At 44.7% G+C, this 18580-nt stretch overlaps 2 protein-coding genes across 6 annotated transcripts; one reads left to right on the forward strand and one right to left on the reverse strand.

The window, feature by feature from the left end:
* Positions 1-2927: 2927 nt before the first annotated feature.
* Positions 2928-10350, reverse strand: LOC112259003 (DEAD (Asp-Glu-Ala-Asp) box helicase 42). Its single transcript, XM_024433700.2, has 18 exons — positions 10246-10350; positions 9591-9827; positions 9306-9453; positions 9093-9154; positions 8561-8597; positions 7793-7945; positions 7566-7670; positions 7289-7408; positions 7009-7185; positions 6788-6916; positions 6570-6669; positions 6406-6453; positions 6215-6312; positions 5785-6061; positions 5403-5629; positions 5190-5300; positions 4969-5067; positions 2928-4860 (listed from the first exon to the last, which is right to left on the reverse strand). Exons 2-18 carry the CDS (start codon positions 9818-9820, stop codon positions 4192-4194), a joined length of 2790 nt encoding a protein of 929 aa, XP_024289468.2. The 5' UTR covers positions 9821-9827; positions 10246-10350; the 3' UTR covers positions 2928-4191.
* A 5-nt stretch (positions 10351-10355) lies between these two features.
* On the forward strand, positions 10356-18572 carry LOC112259015 (STE20 related adaptor alpha). Of its 5 annotated transcripts, XM_024433762.2 has the most exons (14): positions 10356-10497; positions 10817-10896; positions 11076-11133; positions 12140-12168; positions 15628-15730; positions 15865-15986; positions 16191-16299; positions 16493-16616; positions 16692-16863; positions 16957-17061; positions 17194-17444; positions 17526-17568; positions 17687-17856; positions 18057-18572. In XM_024433762.2, the coding sequence occupies exons 2-13, from the start codon at positions 10885-10887 to the stop codon at positions 17840-17842; spliced, it is 1284 nt and encodes a 427-aa protein (XP_024289530.2). In that variant the 5' UTR covers positions 10356-10497; positions 10817-10884; the 3' UTR covers positions 17843-17856; positions 18057-18572. The 5 variants fall into 5 exon arrangements, with proteins under 5 accessions (XP_024289530.2, XP_024289529.2, XP_024289533.2 ...); XM_024433761.2 differs by having other exon boundaries at positions 17687-18572; XM_024433765.2 differs by lacking the exons at positions 11076-11133; positions 12140-12168 and having other exon boundaries at positions 17687-18572.
* The last annotated feature ends 8 nt before the right edge of the window (positions 18573-18580 follow it).

Below are 18580 nucleotides of genomic sequence, written 5' to 3' on the forward strand. Positions count from 1 at the left end.
CCTCATGTTTCAGCATGATAATACACGGCCCCATGTCACAAGGATCTGTACACAATTCCCGGAAGCTTAAAATATTTGTTCTTCCACGGCCCGCATACTCAGACATGTTGTCCATTGAGCCTGTATACTTTGGACGGTATCAATACACAGCAGTCACTGCAAAGATACAGGTGTCCTTCCCAATCAGTTGCCTGGGAGGAAGGAAACAGCTCAGATTTCACCATGAGGCCAACGGTGACTATAAAACAGTTAGAGTATAATGGGTGTAATAGAAGAAACTATAGATGGATCAACATTGTAGTTTCTCCACAATACTAACATTAATTGACAGTGACGGAAGCCTGTAGAGAATAAAACAATATTCCAAAACATGCATCCTGTTTGCAACAAGGCACTAAAGTAATACAGCAAAAAAAGTGGCTAACTAATTAACTTTGTCATGAATACAAAGTGTTATGTTTGAGAAAAATCCAATACTTTACCAAGTACCATTCCATATATTCAAGCATAGTGGTGGCTGCATCATCTTATGGGTATGCTTATAATCGTGAGGATCAGACCCTTATCCCCCCAGTTTTCACCTAAAATGACATACCCAAATCTAGCTGCATGTAGCTCAGGATCTGAAGCAAGGATATGCATGTTCTTGATACCATTTGAAAGGAAACACTGAAGTTCGTGGAAATGTTAAATTAATGTAGGAGAAAAACATATTAGGTCTGGTAAAAGATAAGAAAAAAACATGCATTTTAATTTCTCTTTTACCATCATTTTTGAAATGCAAGAGAAAGGCCATAATGTATTATTCCAGCCCAGGCACAATTTAGATTTTGGACATTAGATGGCAGCAGTATATGTGCAACGTTTTAGACAGATGGAAGATGGTAGAAAAAGAAAAGAAATCCTCACCGGTTTTGAATAACAAAATGTGGAATAGGTCAAGGGATATGAATACTTTCTGAATGTACTGTAGGCTGCAACTAGCTGGAGGAGGAGTGCTCTGGGGGGGTTTGGTACACTGACCACTGGAAGGAGAGCGCCTTGGCGGGGTGTAGCTGGTAGTCTGCGGCGGGGGTAGCAAGTAGCCTGTGGGTAGCCTATTGGCAGGGCATTTAGTAGACCATATGGTACGGCGCTTGGTAGGCCTCCTGGTAGGATGCTTTATTGGCCACTTGGTAGGCCGGGGTGGCTGCTTGGTATTCTACTACACTCCCCCCAGTGTGTTACCATCCCAGGTTTTGGCACCATGAAAATAGCTTAAAGTCTGATTCAGCTGGGTGGGAGTTAACACAATGGGTAGGTCTTCAAGAAAACATGGAGATGGTAGTAAAACAAGCTTGGTCTTTATGGCTTCATTTATTGGTAAGTGTTCCATGCTAGTTTGGTTTGAAAGAGGTAGTCCCGCCTCTTTCAGGTGGACGTGATTTGGTTGATTACATTGACTGAGGTGTGTGGCGACCAATAAGTAGCAGACTCCCCTCCAGGTAGGAGGGGTTTTGTACACTAAGGCTGCGTTTAGACAGGCAGCCCAATTATGATATTTTTTGCATTAATTGGTCTTTTAATTAACCAATCACCAATCAAATATTTTCACATCAGATCTTTTTCATTGCTGATCTGATTGGACAGTAGACCAATTAGTGAGAGAAAAAATTCTGAATGGAGCTGCCTGTGTAAATGCACCCTGTACCTTTAACAAGTGTAGATGGGCACATAAGGAGAACCTCAATTGCATAGTCCATGAGTCCTCTCTCCTCAAAACCCATTGGATGAGAAAGCAAAGGGTCCCTCCTCTCTGACCTCTTCTAATGGGTTTTGGGGAGGCAAAAACAGAGGTGTCACAGTCTGTCCATTTGAATCAGTCTTTACCTACCAAAGTCATGTTACGATATATCTGTTATCCTGTTAGAGCTTTCGTGCCGAATCCACTGCAGTGTTTCAGGTGCCACATTTATTGTCATGTCACACCAGTGTGTAGGAGGTAGTTTCCAAGATGTGGGAAGTGTGCAGGAGGGCATGGGACAGAGGATTGTGTAGATTCTGTGGAAAAAGTTGTGTGTGCAACTGTAGGGGTGCCCATGTTGTTAGGGATCTGAGGTGTCCGGTGCGAGAGAGGCCGGTTGAGGTGGCCATAGTCAGAGTAGTGTAGAAGGTGTCATATGCTGAGGCTGTGAAGAAAGTAGAGGAGGATGGGTCAAGGGCGAGGGATCCTGGCAGGATCCCTGTGAGTCGTAGATTTGTGCCAGCAAAGAGGGATAGACCAACGAGTGCTATATACTTCAGAAACAAAAAATAGATGTTCTGGTGGCAACTGCAGAGAAGGATTTGGTTGTATGAGATTTGACTTCATAAGAGTTACAGTGTGTGTTGAGTGGTGGTGTCCCGTCCTCCCAGGCCATTGGCATGGTGTAGGAGCAGATAGGGTCAACGTAGTGGAATGGACTAGTGGGTTTTTAATGAGTGTAGGGTTAGTTGAAGGGTGTTTTTATTCAGTATTTTCTATCACAAAGTATAATGGATTTATACTATAGTCCAGTTTGGGGCGGTAAGGCAACATATTGGATGCCAACTGCTGTTAAACCGGCATCTGCTAACCGGATCTGCTAGCAAAACACCAGGAATACCACTCTCTTCCGGGTGGTGGCATTAGTTCTCACATGGTCAATCAGAAGAACATGGCCTTTTCTCAATTGCGTACTCCTCACACCCTCCCTCTTCCTCAAAACCCATTGGAAGAGAAGATCAGAGGGGAGGGACCTCTGGATTTCTCTTCCAATGGGTTTTGAGGAGGTGGCAAGGAGAGCAGATACAAGGAGATTGCAATTGAGATTCTCCATATGTGTGAGGAAAGAGACACACCCAGAGTTGTGGCTGGCTCTGGATACCTTCTCAAAAGGTACCCAACAAACCACCCAAAAAGACACGACTAAAAACCCCATGATTTTATTAACAAAAATTAGACCACTGTTTTTTCACATGTATCTACTCAGTCTTAACCCTATTGTCTATGGAAGTTACATGTACACCGAGGAGTAAAAATGCATCAAGGGTTAAATACAAAAAGGAATTGCCAATTATATCCTCACAATGTCACAGCTTGTGTGCAAATTACAGATATAACAGAGAATCTCACGGGTATTACCGTGCCTAAGACTAGTCATTTTCAAGACAGAAGCCGCTTCCAAAATGGAAGCTTTTGAAACAGAATGTAATGGCGCTTGAGTCGTTTTTCACAAGCATATAACCACTTCTACAATATCTGGTGTCAAAATGTAGTGAGTGGTGACAAATGTGGGACCAAGTGAATTTATATTTATTACAGTTCAGAACTGCTGTGTCAGCTGCAGCTAAGTTTAGAATGCACACTTATAAAACTGCCATTGACAAATTACAAACAGAAAAGGAAACTATAGACAAACAAAATAAACTGCCAAAGCCATTTTCTTTTAATCAAAAATACTTGGCATCCTCCTGTGAATGAACTCAAGCGTAGCCTCACACAAAAATTAACAATAACATTTTTACATACACTCCACTTTCAAAAGCATAAAAAACACCTAAGTGACACAGAGGCACTTTACTAAGAAGTGAATACAAGCTGCAAAGTTCACAAACACAGATGGATTCACAGGAAGTAGTACACTTATAATAAAAAAGGAGATCTGTCATTAACGTGGGTTGATAATATACACTCACATTTAGTCCAATAGGGCTATTGGGTTACTCAGGGCTAAGAGTTAAACTAGAACAACAGGGGGTGGACGTAAGAATACAACAGACATCTCAATCACAGGTGTTTTCTGTGGCGTCAAGACTGCATAACAGCTCCACTGCTCCCTTCTATTGACCAGAAAGATTGATCATCTCACTTATGGTGAGGTTAAAACTATCTGGATGGTATATTTACAGTAGATTTCTTTCTCCGTGCACAGTAGAATGGAACTCTATCCAAAATCTCAACACTTCTTCAGACAAGCTGACAATCAGGAGCCATGTTTCTGAATCCCCAACCAATGCAGGATAGCATATCTTTCCCCTTGTATTCAGACCACGCAGTAGGGTCGGTTCACACATTAACCCTTGAAATTCTGTGCATGTTTCAGCTGAAATGACCAGCTGTGCATCTACAGACTAGGCATGCTTATCTAAGAACAGTTGGTTGGTTGCTTTACAGGTGATGTGTTTTGTGCTTTAGTTGTCCCACCTACTCTTCTTGCGTTTTGGTGGATCTGGGACTGCAAAGCTGTCTTCCTCTCGGTCTCCTTTCCCCTCAGCTCTGTCCCCCCTTCCTTCACTCCCTGCCCTGTCTCCACTCTCCCTGTCACCTCTACAATCGTCTCGCTCTCTGTCCCTTCTACTTCCGTCTCCATTACGACTATCGCCATGGCGCCCGCTGCTGCCATGGCGATCCTTGTCCCCGTACCTGTCGCGGTCTGCGTGGCGGTCCCGCTCCCCATAGCGGTCCCGCTCTCCCACGCCACTGTGCCGCTCACCCCGGTCTCTCCTGTCACGGTAGTGGCCATCTCCATGGCGACTCCTGTCATCACCATGTCTGTCACGGGGCCCTTCCCTGGGTGAGGGTGGGGCGGCATTCCCCTGAGGAGCAGTGGCCTGGCTGTCTGACACAGAGCTCAGGGAGCCAGCGCTGGTGAAGCCTGCCATCTTGGTGCCCATGCCGAGGGCTGCTGGGGGGGCCATGGCTAAGGAGGGGGGCCCACGTGGCCGGTCTGGGCCCTCAGGGGCCCCGGTGGGGACGGAGCTCAGACTTCCAGCGCTGGTCCAGCCTGAAGAGCTACTGGACTTAGTGGTGAGTTTAGGAACCATGCCGGACGCCGCCACAAAGTGGTTCTTATACTGAGACTGAAAAATAGACAACGATTAAAGAGGGACTTCTAGACATACATAAATAATGAGAAAAGGGGATAATTTAAAGCTGACAGAATAGATAGTGAGTGACAGTTTAATTACCTGGAAGGCTGACTTCATTGCTGACATGCGGTCTCCCATGGCTCCGGTAGGCTTGCTGTAGCCCTCATAGTTACCCATGGCAGCACCACCACTACGCTCCTGGAGAAACAACAAAATGTCAACAATTACCAAGAGTTACACTATTATGCCACTGATCTACCAACAAGATAAAACACTACAAATAACACAACAGATGTTACAAATAGACATGGCCAACTCACAGAACTTCCAGCTCCCAATCCTGGCCTCTCTCTGTAGCCCAGACCACCTCCTCCAATGTTTAGCTTCTTCCCTTTGCCGCCCTTGAAGCGTGATTTCCTGAACCAGGGATTCTGAGAGGAATACATCAAAGGAGGTCAGTTGAGACATCATATAAAATGAACCTTTCAATAACCGTCCTCAATGATCAGTCAGGGACATGTAGAATGGCTTACCTGCATTGCCAAGTCCATCAGCTCCTTAGAGACGCTTTGATTGGCTCCCTCCAGGTTACGCACAAGGTCTCCTGCAAATGATGTGTCTTTACTGGTGAGAAGGGTGTAGGCAACACCCTTTTCTCCAGCACGACCTGTTCGGCCAATTCGGTGTGTGTGTGTGTCGATGTCCCGAGCCACGTCATAGTTCACTACTGTGCGTATTGAAGGGATATCCAGACCACGGGCTAGGGAGGAAATGGCAAAGAAGGAGTGAATGATAGAATGACAAGTATGTAGGAGCACTGGAATTCAGGCAAAAACAATCAAATCATTGTTAGTGTCTGTGCAATCATACACAGATCTCTGATGATTGGAGTGTTGTGCCACATTCATTCCCCACCTGCCACGTCGGTGGCCACCAGCACGGGCAAACTCTTCTTCTTGAAGTCAGCGATGACCTTGTTCCTCTCACTCTGGTCCATGTCTCCGTGCAGCAGGCCCAGGCTGTGACCCTCCTGGGTCAGGTTGGTGGCCAGCTCTTCACAGTTGGCCTTCTTGGTGACGAAGATAAGTACAGAGCCAGAGGAGGTAAACTCCACCAGGCGGCGGGTCAGCCAGCCCCACTTCTCCACCCCACTGGGCATGATCTCCACTACCTGGGTCACATCCTCATTGGCCTGGGGAGGAAGGATGGAGGATTGAAGAGCATTAGATGACTAAACTCCAGAAAATGTTCTGCCGCCAGCTGGTTGACTGTTCTGGCAATGTAGAACTTTAAATAAATGATAGAAGTGGCAATCAGAGGGTGTTAGAAGAGCCACGGGTCTGACCTCCCCGATGTCTCCCTGCACCACGCGGATGGGGTCCACCAGGATATCTCTAGCCAGCCTCTCAATCTTCTTACGGAAGGTGGCGCTGAACAGAAGAGCTGTGAGGACAGGAGTAACGTTAAGGTTCATAGGATGGGGAAGTCTTGTCTAAAGCCTCTAACAAGTGTACATGCACACACACACACACTTACTCTGTCGATCAGGTCGGACATGGCTGGCAATGGATCTCACTTGATACTCTGAAAAAAGTTAGCAAAAGTATATGATATAAATAGGTGTCAAACCAACTTCAGTGAACAATCTTCTGGGCCTAGTGGTCATTGGGAACAAAAGAAAGAAGGGAAAGCCAACTTACCAAAGCCCATATCAAACATTCTATCTGCCTCATCAAACACCAGGTATGTCACTCTCTGCAGAGAGGTGGCCTTCTTTTTCACATGGTCAATCAGACGACCCTGTGTGAAGAACAACATGCACAACCCAAGAAGTGAAATGACCTCAGGGGATTATTTTCCTCCAATACATAAAGACTAAACACAGTCTACCACAGTGATTGTCAACTGGAGCTCTTACCGGGGTGCACACAACTATCTCTGCCCCCTCCTGAAGAGCCTTGGCCTGCTCCCACATGCTGCCTCCTCCATACACCGCCACCGAGCGCAGGGAGTAGGCTTTCCCAAAACGCTTACACTCCGCGTGGATCTAGGAACCACAACCATCATTTTCAGGGGCCCAATCAACTTTTTGTCATGGAATTGTTTTCTTCCTGACCCATCTCTCCCTGGCTGTCTTACCTGCTGACAGAGCTCCCTGGTGGGGCACACGATGACTGCGATGGGCCCCTCTCCAGTCTCCAGTTCCTTCTGGTCCATGATGTGAACTAGCATGGGCCAGATGAAGGCTGCAGTCTTGCCACTACCAGTTTTTGCAATGCCAATCATGTCACGCCCACTCAGGGCAATGGGAACTCCCTACAGGACAGATGGGGAAGAAAATACAGGTGAGGCCAATTTGCTACTAAAGCAATATGAAAGTACCAAAAAGAAAGACCTAGGAAACAAGCTGCTTAGGTACCTGGCACTGAATAGGTGTTGGCTGAGTGTACTCCGACTTGCGGATTATGTGCATCAGCTGCTCGTCAAACCCAAAGTGGGCGAAGCTGGTGGAGAGTTTAGGAGGGGCGGCACCAGACACCTACCAAAGTCAATGAAGCAAAATAAATAGACAAGGCTTTTGATTAAAGAGACGATGGGATCATACAACAGTTGTCTGTAAGTGGTATGTTGGCTAGGATTGTGTGGTTGGGTTTAGATGTGGTTGAATGTGTGCGTGCCCTTCTCCGGACACTTACCCGCAGGTTGAGTTTGTGTCTCAGCTCAAACACCTCGGTGCCTGTCAGGCTGAGAAGCTCCTCATGCTCGTTGTAGAAGTTCCTCTCAAAAGGTGGGTAGACAATCTATAAGGGGATGACATAAATGTATGACCTCAGACACTAAAATAAATTTAAAAAACTCCAATTGACAAGATAACATAACTTCCTGCCTCTTGGCTCAGATAGGTGCAGTATGCAGCTGTTACCTCAGAGTGGTCCATCGGGGGCAGGGGCATGATGATCTTCTTAGTGGTGGGGGCAATGGGATTCCCATCACTGTCGTAGTCTATGTTCTCATCCTCGTCCTCTGCGGTCAGCCCAGCTGTGGGATTCTCTGCCATGTAGCGGAAGTAGGCTTCCTGCACAGAGCACAGCCGCATGAGTCAACCAGGGTCAGCTTAAACGCCTAATGTAGCACACATTCATGCAGGCACTCTTACCACTCTCATAACCGGGGGATATACATTCAAATACAGTCAACGGCAAAATGCTCTGATGATCACCCATATCAATGTCGGCGTCTAAGCCATTTGATGTTTTAACACTCAGTTTAAACCAGTCTTTGCGTTATTTGGGCTGAAATTGATCAGTGTCAGATTTTATAACCCCCCTTCACAAAGTAGTAAGAACAGCAACAGTTAATAGTAAACATTCATTACAGTATGGCATATTTGAAAAAGAAATGATAAACTATTAATCAACATGCTTAGTTTAGGCATGGGTATATAAAAAAAAGATGTATAATTGACACCACAAGTATGCATGTAGATATCCAAGAAGGATAGGGCGAAGGATTCAACCTGCAATTGGGTTTGTTAGCATAGTGTGAGAGAGCGATAGAGTAAAAGAGAGAAAAAAAGAGCGAGAGATGTGATAGGTGGTGAGACTTGGCCATAGATGGGTCGGGAGGGGAGGTTGGGGTCTGGAGGCTCTCTGACCAGTAGTAAATTAGGAACATTGGATGGATCACTTACTTGTTCATCTTCCTCTTCAATGTCATCACGTATACCCCTGTAAAAACAAGCGGAGAAAAAAAAACTTCCCTGCGACTCGTTTGTTCACCCATGATTCCCCACAACCTGTCTAATGTCACGCTTATCCCCTCCCTACAAAGTCGCCATGCAAGGCAGGCTTGATTAGTTACCTACAGTATGGACCAACTGGGGAAATTTAAGGTAATTGAATGGCAAGACAGATTATTTCAAATGAGACATATCTCTGCTCCACAGCAGTGAATGATTGCAGTTGAATTGGGAACTTTATATCTACAGTATCTTAATAACATGCTAGAGTTTTGGGATGAGAATAGATTAATAATTTTGACACTTGACTAATTACCATGGAAATATGTGCAAATCAATACACAGGTGCATGGGAAGAATGTACTACACCTGCTTGCCTGGTGGCCTTGAATAGGGCCTTTGCTAATAATAGTTTTGCTTATATTATTGACAAAGTAATTTTGAAGGACCTAAGCTTAAAGGGTAGAAATTGAAGGGATCTTACTTTTCAACCTTCTTTTCCTTCTCTTTTTCCTCCAGTTTCTTCATGTCTTTAGCTGCTTGGTCCTAGAGCAGACAAGAGGGTGAACAATATACCCCTCTGCAATATTTCCCAAAAGCTCTGTGACAATAACCCCAGATTTTAAACAGACGAACTATGGAGAAAATGTGTATATTCCAACATGATCCAGGTCTAAGAGGGGAATCCTTGACTCACCTCCACTTGGGCCATGAAGGCATCCAGAGGATCATCCTCACTGTCTGAGCCCCCTCCAGACCGGAATTGTTGCCGTGTGGGGGAGTTCTCAGCTGGGATATATGGCAAATCTGTGCTGCTTGACTCCTCTTCATCATCTTCAAAATATCTGGAAATGGGTTAGGAAAGTTGTCACCAGTCAAATGTCATTGAAATCAATGTAATACATCCTGCATAACTGGTTGATCATACAGCATACGAAGCACACCAAACCCAACCCTAAAGGAAAGTTTAGTCTATACTCACGCATTCTCTTCATCAAAATTTGCTCTTTTTGTTCCTATCTTGTAGAAGGCAGGGAGTTGCTGGTTCTTGCCATAACCTCCAGCTGTCCCTGTGCCTCCGAAGGACGTGTGGGATTTCTGAGGCACGTGAAGTTCTTCTTTCTTTCCTCCTCCACCACCACCACCACCAAGGGAAAATCCTCCAAAACCGAACCCTCGCTTACCACTTGGGCCACCCTTGCTCCAGTTCATAGCTGTCCTACAGAAGTAAGGGGAAAATAAAAAACATCACATTTGGTATTTGACTGTTGTACATTGCTGTTGCATTCCAGTCCATTCATCACAGGCCAAACGTCTGCTAAATGCTAATCATCTCGTAAATCACTGTCTGGGGGATGTCAAAGATTATCTGTGGCTTCTGGCAAATTGAACATAAAATATTGCATTAATCTGTGTCTAGCTAATGTTTGGATCTCATTAATTGGCTAAATTAAACTAGCTAACGTTAGCATGCTACTCTTCTCTAGGGCCGCAGCAGCACGACGAAGAAGTGGGTGTGTGATAAATGATTGACTGAGCAAATATGGCTTGTCAAAGGATATTTGCAAAAGCAGTTAAATCTAGTGTACTTTATACACTATAAACTAACCTCATGGATTCATGTACTGTTTATTTACCTGTTTTCACCACCAAGAAAGATCTGTTTACCACTGCCAAATCTCACAGCGACTCGAAAGTGTTTTGCGTCATTACCGTGTGTAGACGTAGATTACGCGCGACGGTTTGCTTCTCACAACAACGAACCAATCAACGCAAACATGTGACATTAGTTTCCGCCCCTTTTCGATAATAGTTGTTTGTTGAAAATTTGAGCTAACAAATTCACTTCACCAGATACTAGCTAGCTATTTCTTCAAGTTAACATCCAGGTAGGTTACTAGCTATCGTGGTTTATATAGTTACCGAATCTGTGTTGTTTAATGTAATGAAAAAGAGAGCGTAAGCTAGCCACGCTAACGTTAGTTATTATTATTTTTACATAGCTATATGTTACTGTAGCTAGCTAACGTTAGCTAGTAGTCCAGATAATAAAATGTTTTTGGGCCTATCTATATTATTTGTGGAATGGTTTTCAAACATTACAACTTAAATGATTCTATAGGCAATAGGTGGGTTATAGTTAGCTACATGTCTTGTTCGTAGCGAAGTAACGTTAACGTGTTTCCTTTCCTCTGTTACTGTGTTTAGTATTTATTTTGGAGGTATTTTTTCTGGATGGGGTTTCAGCGGTTCTAGCTGCCACAATCGACAGATCCATGTCTTTTCTGGTGAGTGAACTCTGTCAGCGCTCCCCTGCCTGATGACATTCGAGCTCAGTCTAGAAAATGTATCAAATACTTGTGCTGAATCCTTACCAGTCAGTGTCACAGCAATGATAAGTTATTGGAGAAGTATTTGATCTGTGGTATTTGCCCTATCTGTCTCTTTCTCCCTCTCTCAATCCCAGCGTTGGGTCTCAGAGAAATTGAGTGTGGAGAGCCTGAGGGATTTTGAGTTTTTTGGAGGTAAGGTCATGCAGCTTCCCCAATCAACTGCTGCTTACACACAAGACCTATCATCAGCTATGAAGTTGCCCAACCCTCATACAGAACCTGCTAGCTATATCCTAAGTGCAGCTTTGCTTTCAAAACAAGATATTGCATTGCACAGTTTTTAAAAAGCAACACACTCTAACAAACAATTGGCATAATACAATTTAAACCTACAGGAATCCAATCAGCATTGGTTCTTTGGCAATATGTGGCTGGATACCTCTGTCTCCCACATAGATTGAGGACACATAAGAGCTACTGCTTGCTTCAATGTTCTGCAGATGTCAGATCTCTCACTGTACCGTACATGTGTGCCATGAAGAGAGTTTGTTCCAGTGTGATGTCTCCTTGTCTGGCAGACTTGATCAATGCAGTAAATGTGCAGCCTCAGAATACTGCATGTCAGATTAATATTCTGTTGCGCCGTCGGTCATTGTAGTAGATACGAAGTTGACATGATACCTAGGTCAAATATTTATTAAGGGTAACAAGTGTGGTGGGGATGAGGCAGGTTCAAAGAGATGTTTCTACAGTATATGGGTCTTATTAGACACTAACATGAGGACAGGAAATAGCTGAATAGCTGGGGGGGTGGCTTCACTATCAAGCTTTGCATTATCTTAATATTTCTGTGTGCTCAGCTCACATTGCATAATTGTTCTGTGTTCGTTCATATGCTTAATTTCAAGTTTGGTTTTGGCTGCTTCCTGTTCCCATGGTGATGCATAATCACTCAATCTTGCGAGACTGAATCCTCAGATTCTTCACTGATTTAACAGATGTATCAAAGGTATCTAATTAGCTTAAACCGAATCCTCCTTGTTATGGGAGCCAGCTAGCAGCATTGATCTGAGTCCTGCAACAAACACCACATGCTATACTTTACACTTACAGTGTACCTAATGGTTCCTGAGCTGCTCTAAACACAGATCCTTCTCTTGTGTGTGTGTTTGTCATTGATGTGGTTTCTCTACCACAGAGCAAGCTCAGGGAAGCTCTCACAGGAAAGTAAGTGTGGTACTCCAGTCACTACTCTTGATCGTTCCATCTGCCTGTGTGTGAGGGTGGAGCCAACGTGAATGAATTCACAAGCCCTGTGTGCTTTTGTGCATGGGCATCTGATTCACAATGCTGTGCTGTATGTGCTTTGTATTTTGAGGCCCATCTTCACCCACCAGGGTTTCCTATTGGGGGAGTTGGGAGATTGATGGAGTTCACAGTAGTGATGTTCTCTTGATGAGACATGGTTGGGTTGGAGGAGAGAGCAACTGAGGTTGTCAAGTCTGATGAAAAAAAGATGTGATCAGTATAAGTGGACAGATGGATCACCCCATTAATACTACATGTTACCTGATGGCTCCATCTGTTGCTCCAGAGATCAAAACAGTCCTTCCTGATTCATAAAGTTGACCACAGTTTGTGTCTTTTAGAGTGGGCAATGATGGGTCATCCGTAATTACCTGGCTTAATTGACCTGCACTTGTCTTTTACGGCTGTCACGGAAAACGGCTGTTTGGTCTCAGCTGACATATAATCTCCCTGTAAAGCCGGCCTTAATGGGCCCTTAGGAACCTCGGTGTGGTCTTAACATGGTGTTACTATTTGATTTATGGTTTCTGTTGTTCTTCACTGAAAGTCCTTACTAATTTTGACCAAGCCTGTTTCATGTTTGTGAAGTAGTTTAAGTCTGTTGCCTGTGTTCACTGTAGTTCTCCCTTACTAGAAAGCCGAGGGCATGTAGGTGGGGGGTGGGAGGGTATTAGCAACTGGTCATTTGTTCATGTCTAATGTGTCACTTTTGTGGAAATCTCTGGATCCACCAATGGTTGTGAACTGGAGTTGAATGGAATGGATAGAGTTCCATGTGTTCCATTTTTGGCAACACATGGCAACCCCGTCTGAGTGATTTAACGTGATGGGCATCTACCTCGCAATGCTGGCTGGAAATTGGTGGAGAAATGGTTATTAAGCTGTTACTGCATATTTCTTTTTTTTAATAACCTAAAACAGTTGAAGTCAGAAGTTCTCATGCACCTTAGCCAAATACATTCAAACTCAGTTTTTCACAATTCCTGATATTTAATCCTAGTAAAAATTCCCTGTCTTAGGTCAGTTAGGATCACCACTTTATTTTAAGAATGCGAAATGTCAGAATAATTGTAGAGTGATTTATTTCAGCTTTTATTTCTTCACATTCCCAGTGGATCAGAAGTTTACATACACTCAGTTAGTATTTGGTAGCATTGCCTTTAAATGGTTTAACTTGGGTCAATGTTTCGGGTAGTCTTCCACAAGCTTCCCACAATAAGTTGGGTGAATTTTGGCCCATTCCTCCTGACAGAGCTGGTGTAACTTAGTCAGGTTTGAAGGCCTCCTTGTTCGTACACACTTTTTCAGTTCTGCCCACAAATGTTCTATATGATTGAGGTCAGGGCTTTGTGATGGCCACTCCAATACCTTGACTTTGTTTTCCTTAAGCCATTTTTCCACAACTTTGGAAGTATGCTTGGGGTCATTGTCCATTTGGAAGAACCATTTGCGACCGAGCTTTAACTTCCTGACTGATGTCTTCAATATATCCACATAATTTTCATACCTCATGATGTCATCTATTTTGTGAAGTGCATCAGTCCCTCCTGCAGCAAAGCACCCCACAACATGATGCTGCCACCCCAGTGCTTCACAGTTGGGATGGTGTTCTTCGGCTTGCAAGCCTCCCCTTTTTCCTTCAAACATAATGATGGTCATTATGGCCAAACAGTTCTATTTTTGGTTCATCAGACCAGAGGACATTTCTCCAAAAAGTACGAACTTTGTCCCCATGTGCAGTTGCAAACCCTGTCTTGCTTTTTTATGGCGGTTTTGGAGCAGTGGCTTCTTCCTTGCTGAGGGGCCTTTCAGGTTATGTTGATATAGGACTCGTTTTACTGTGGATATAGATACTTTGTACCTGTTTCCTCCAGCATATTCACAAGTTCCTTTGCTGTTGTTCTGGGATTGATTAGAACTTTTCGCACCAAAGTACGTTCATCTCTAGGAGACAGAATGTGTCTCCTTCCTGAGCGGTATGAAGGCTGCGTAGTCCCATGGTGTTTATACTTGCGTACCTTTGTTTGTACAGATGAACATGGTACCTTCAGGCGTTTGGAAATTGCTCCCAAGGATGAACCAGACTTGTGGAGGTCTACAATTTTTTTCCTGAGGTCTTGGCTGATTTCTTTTGATTTTCCCATGTCAAGCAAAGAGGCACAGAATTTGAAGGTAGGCCTTGAAATACATCCACAGGTACACCTCCAATTGACTCAAATGATGTCAATTAGCTTATCAGAAGCTTCTAAAGCCATTACATTTTCTGTAATTGTCCAAGCTGTTTAAAGGCACAGTCAACTTAGTGTATGTAAATTTCTGACTCACTGGAATTGTAATACAGTGAAATGATCTGTCTGTAAACAATTGTTGGAAAAATTACTTGTGTCGTGCACAAAGTAGATGTCATAACTGACTTGACAAAACTATAGTTTGTTAACAAGACATTTGTGGAGTGGTTGAAAAACGAGTTTAAATGACTGCAACCTAAGTGTATGTAAACTTCCGACTTCAACTGTACGTTTAGGCCAACACCCCGTACCAGGGCTCTACAGTGGTACCATTTTGGTCGCATATGCATCAAAATATTTTACTCTTACCTGGAATTTTAATTCGGGAGCACCAGTTGTTGTTTGTAATTGTTGTTAATTCTTGTCATTAATACCTCCATTTTTTTTCATTGTGCCCCTACATTTTAACTTAGGTGCATGTGCTCCTTGTAAAACATTTTTTAGCATAGAGCCCTACATACATTTTTTTCCACTCAAACATTTTGACAGTGAAAAGTTATTTTTTTCTGAGCATCTTTTAACTGTTGGATCCCTATTTTTGTCTTTTGAGATGATACACGAGATGCTCACGTCTCCGCCAAACAATGGGAGTCATTGTTCCAAAGGCGGGAAGGCAGGAAACAAGTTTAAGTCCAAAATAAGCCCATTGAAACACATTAGGCTTATTTTGGACACATTTTGGTGAGAGTGCAACCTCTTGCTTCGCCTCTTCCTCTCTGAACACACTCATTATTATTTTCGGGTACCCACTCTGCATGTATCTTACCACAAGCGTTAATATTTCAAGCACAATGGTGTGATGAGGTTTAGAGAAGGCATGATTCATAATTGATGTAGCTTCTTGCTTATAATTTGCCACCAACAGAAGTCAAACCTGAAGTTAATGTTCTCCACTCAGGTTCCACAAGTACTGCTCGTACACACTCTGTTCTGTAGTCTGACTGTATATGATTTAGGATCAACCATCACGTCTGACCAAGCCTTTGCAGGCCACTCTCACAATGCCACAAGTAATGCCCAACACTAAGGGCCAATTTAGGCTATCATTTCCAACGCTAACTCCTTCCCTGCTGCCGCCTCTTCCCCCCAGGCCCATGAAGACAGCCACGAGAGCCTGACCTCAGTCCCACGGCGGGACACCATGGGAAGCTTCCTCCCCGACAGCAGCGCCTATGAGCTCCTGACCATCATCGGTCAGTCAGTCTCAGGCTTCCAACCCCAGTTACTTGGCTGCCAAGGCGCTTGTGTGTTTGTTGTTGAATACACTGTTTGTGCTTCTGTCTCTAGTCTAATTTGGTGTGTGTGTGTGTGTGTTTTGCTGTGCTAGGTCGAGGCCTGGAGGACTTGATGACCGTCAACCTTGCCAGATACAGACCCACAGGGGAACACGTAGCAATCCGTCGGATTGACCTGGAGTCCTGCACCAATGAAATGGTCAACTACCTGCAGGTCTGGACCTGTCACCATCCATCTGTCACATTTCCCTTTGCCAGGCAGACAGACATCAGTCAAATCGTCATTGTCTTTATATCCCTCTTTCACTCCTCCCCTCTGAATGCATTCATCCCTTGCTTTATGACATCACCTGTTATGTAATCTAATCTCCCTCTCTGTCCATTAAACCTAACCCAGTCTAATCTCTGTCTCTCTCAGGCTGAGCTCCATGTATCTAAGCTGTTCCACCACTCCAGCATCCTGCCCTACAGGAGTATCTTCATAGCAGAGAACGAGCTGTGGGTCATCTCTCCCTTCATGGCCTATGGTGAGGAGTCAGACAGGAGAGCACTGACTGTAACACTACACCACTCTGGTCCTAGTCAAATGTAGTCAAAAGCTAAATGTAGACCGGAGAACTCTAGTTACCATTCCCACACTAAGGTAATTAGTTTCCACCTAATCCTACTATTCAGTCCTCTGCTCTCTCTCTGACTAATGTAGTGTCTAACATGTCCTAGGGTCAGCCAGAGACCTGATCAGCAGCCACTTCACTGATGGGATGAATGAGCTGGCCATCGCCTACATCCTACTGGGCATGCTCAAAGCCCTGGACTACATCCACCACATGGGCTATGTACACCGGTAAGTACAAAGTACACACAGGCCCAGGACTTTTCATGCAGGATTGTGACATGGCGTCTAATTTTGTGTGTTTAGGAGCGTGAAGGCCAGCCACGTGTTGATCTCGGTAGACGGTCAGGTGTGTATGTCTGGTCTGAGGAGCATCATCAGTCTGATCCGTCACGGCCAGCGGGCCAGAGTGGTCCATGACTTCCCCCAGTACAGCATCAAGGTGCTTCCCTGGCTCAGCCCAGAGGTGCTGCAGCAGGTAACTCCATACCACTCCTGGCTAACATACAATACCTTGCTTTTAAACTATAATACCTTAATTTGTTTATCGGCCAACCCTGGTGTGTGTCAGAATCTGCAGGGATACGACTTCCGGTCAGACATCTACAGTCTTGGCATCACAGCCTGTGAGCTAGCCAATGGACATGTGCCCTTCAAAGACATGCCAGCCACACAGGTGACTAGTGGCCAGATCAACCCCTCACCCGATCTTTATTCTGAAAGATATATATTCTTTTCCTCAATTGACTGTTATCTCTCTCCATTCCTCTTCCTCCCCCCTGTCCTCTTCGTGGTCCTCTGTCTTTAGATGTTGCTGGAGAAGCTGAACGGGACAGTCCCCTGTCTGTTGGACACCACAACCATCCCCCCAGAGGAGCTGACCATGAAGCCCTCCCGCTCTGGGGCTGACTCTGGGATCTGTGAGGGCCCCAGCACCGGAGGGGCCCACCACTCTAACGGAGAGCCCTCCTCCTCGGGGAGCCACCCCTACAGTCGTACCTTCTCTCCCCACTTCCATGCTTTTGTGGAGCTGTGTCTCCAGAGGGACCCAGAGAAGAGGTGAGCCACGCCAAGCTAGGCTGCTGGTCCTCACATTGATTGTCTTATGAATTTTAGCTCATTTAATTGTTTATTCCTCAGACCCTCAGCCAGTGCGCTCATTGGTCATTCCTTCTTCAAACAGGTCAGTAGGATCTAGTTCCTCCCCCCCTCAACATCAATGTGAAATATTTGTCATAATGGCTTCATTCAGTCACACACTTATTAGAATCCCCATGAGATTTCTTTCCATTCTTCCCTAGATCAAGCGTCGGCCATTGGAGGCTCTGCCTGAGCTGTTCCGGCCCATAACGCCCATCACGGGCTTTGAGAGTACCCAGCCTCAGGACGCTGCCTCTGTACTGGCCAGCCTGGAGTCTGGCCTCAGCCACATGGATGTGGATGACTGGGACTTCTGACCACAGAGGAACAGGAGTGTGTAGTAACCAAGAGACGCTCAGAGAAGACTTCAGATTGGATTTACGCTTTGTTCTTATTAAATGGCCCATGTAAATAATTCAAAGCAGTTTCTCCTCCCTTTGACTGGGTTTAAAAGCCAGCTGCCATCTCTCCAGTCTAAAAGATGCATGAACTGACTGACACCCAATTCCTTTCACGCACACATCTCTCCAGATTCTACTACAGCTCTGGACCCGTCGAAGAACCATATGGGCGAGTATGTCCAGTCAGCTCTTTCACTTGGCAATGGAGATGTTCCATTAAAGGTATAGCAGAGAGACTACCTATTTTTATTTATCTGAGCTGTACTTGACCCATCTGACAAAGACCAGGAACTGACCGCATTACCAAGGGTTGATCCAATCAGCCATCTAGCCAGCAGATTCCAGAAGTTTGTCCAAGGCTATCACGAACCAGACAGTGTTTGCATTTCCTCACAGCTGAGAAGAGGCTCTCATACTGAACCGTCAGTTTTAGAGGGAAGAAAAAATCTGTTTCTACCTGAAACCCTCAACTGAAGATAGCAAGTTAACACTAGACTGTGCCAACTGAGGTCCATGTATTTGATTGACCATTTATGTCCTGTGAATGTTACAATGGTGCTTGTTCCAGATAGTTTGTCTGGGTTTCATGAAGGGAAAGTGTTGGGAGTGTCAACTATTTTACTTGATAATAAATACCTTTCAACTCCGGGCTCT

The sequence above is a fragment of the Oncorhynchus tshawytscha genome, linkage group LG27 (genome assembly GCF_018296145.1).
Source record: "Oncorhynchus tshawytscha isolate Ot180627B linkage group LG27, Otsh_v2.0, whole genome shotgun sequence".
In the NCBI taxonomy this organism is placed as follows: domain Eukaryota; kingdom Metazoa; phylum Chordata; class Actinopteri; order Salmoniformes; family Salmonidae; genus Oncorhynchus; species Oncorhynchus tshawytscha.

What these genes read in the sequence shown, in the direction of transcription:
- LOC112259015 (XM_024433761.2), top strand. An exon ending in CTCTCCCTTCATGGCCTATG is followed by an intron (nt 16,300 to 16,492) that starts GTGAGGAGTCAG and finishes AACATGTCCTAG; the next exon opens with GGTCAGCCAGAGACCTGATC. An exon ending in CACATGGGCTATGTACACCG is followed by an intron (nt 16,617 to 16,691) that starts GTAAGTACAAAG and finishes TTGTGTGTTTAG; the next exon opens with GAGCGTGAAGGCCAGCCACG.
- LOC112259003 (XM_024433700.2), bottom strand. Translation starts at nt 9,820, where the DNA reads ATGAACTGGAGCAAGGGTGGCCCAAGTGGTAAGCGAGGGTTCGGTTTT. An exon ending in GACACAAACTCAACCTGCGG is followed by an intron (nt 7,409 to 7,565) that starts GTAAGTGTCCGG and finishes TGACTTTGGTAG; the next exon opens with GTGTCTGGTGCCGCCCCTCC. An exon ending in CCAGGGAGCTCTGTCAGCAG is followed by an intron (nt 6,917 to 7,008) that starts GTAAGACAGCCA and finishes TGTGGTTCCTAG; the next exon opens with ATCCACGCGGAGTGTAAGCG.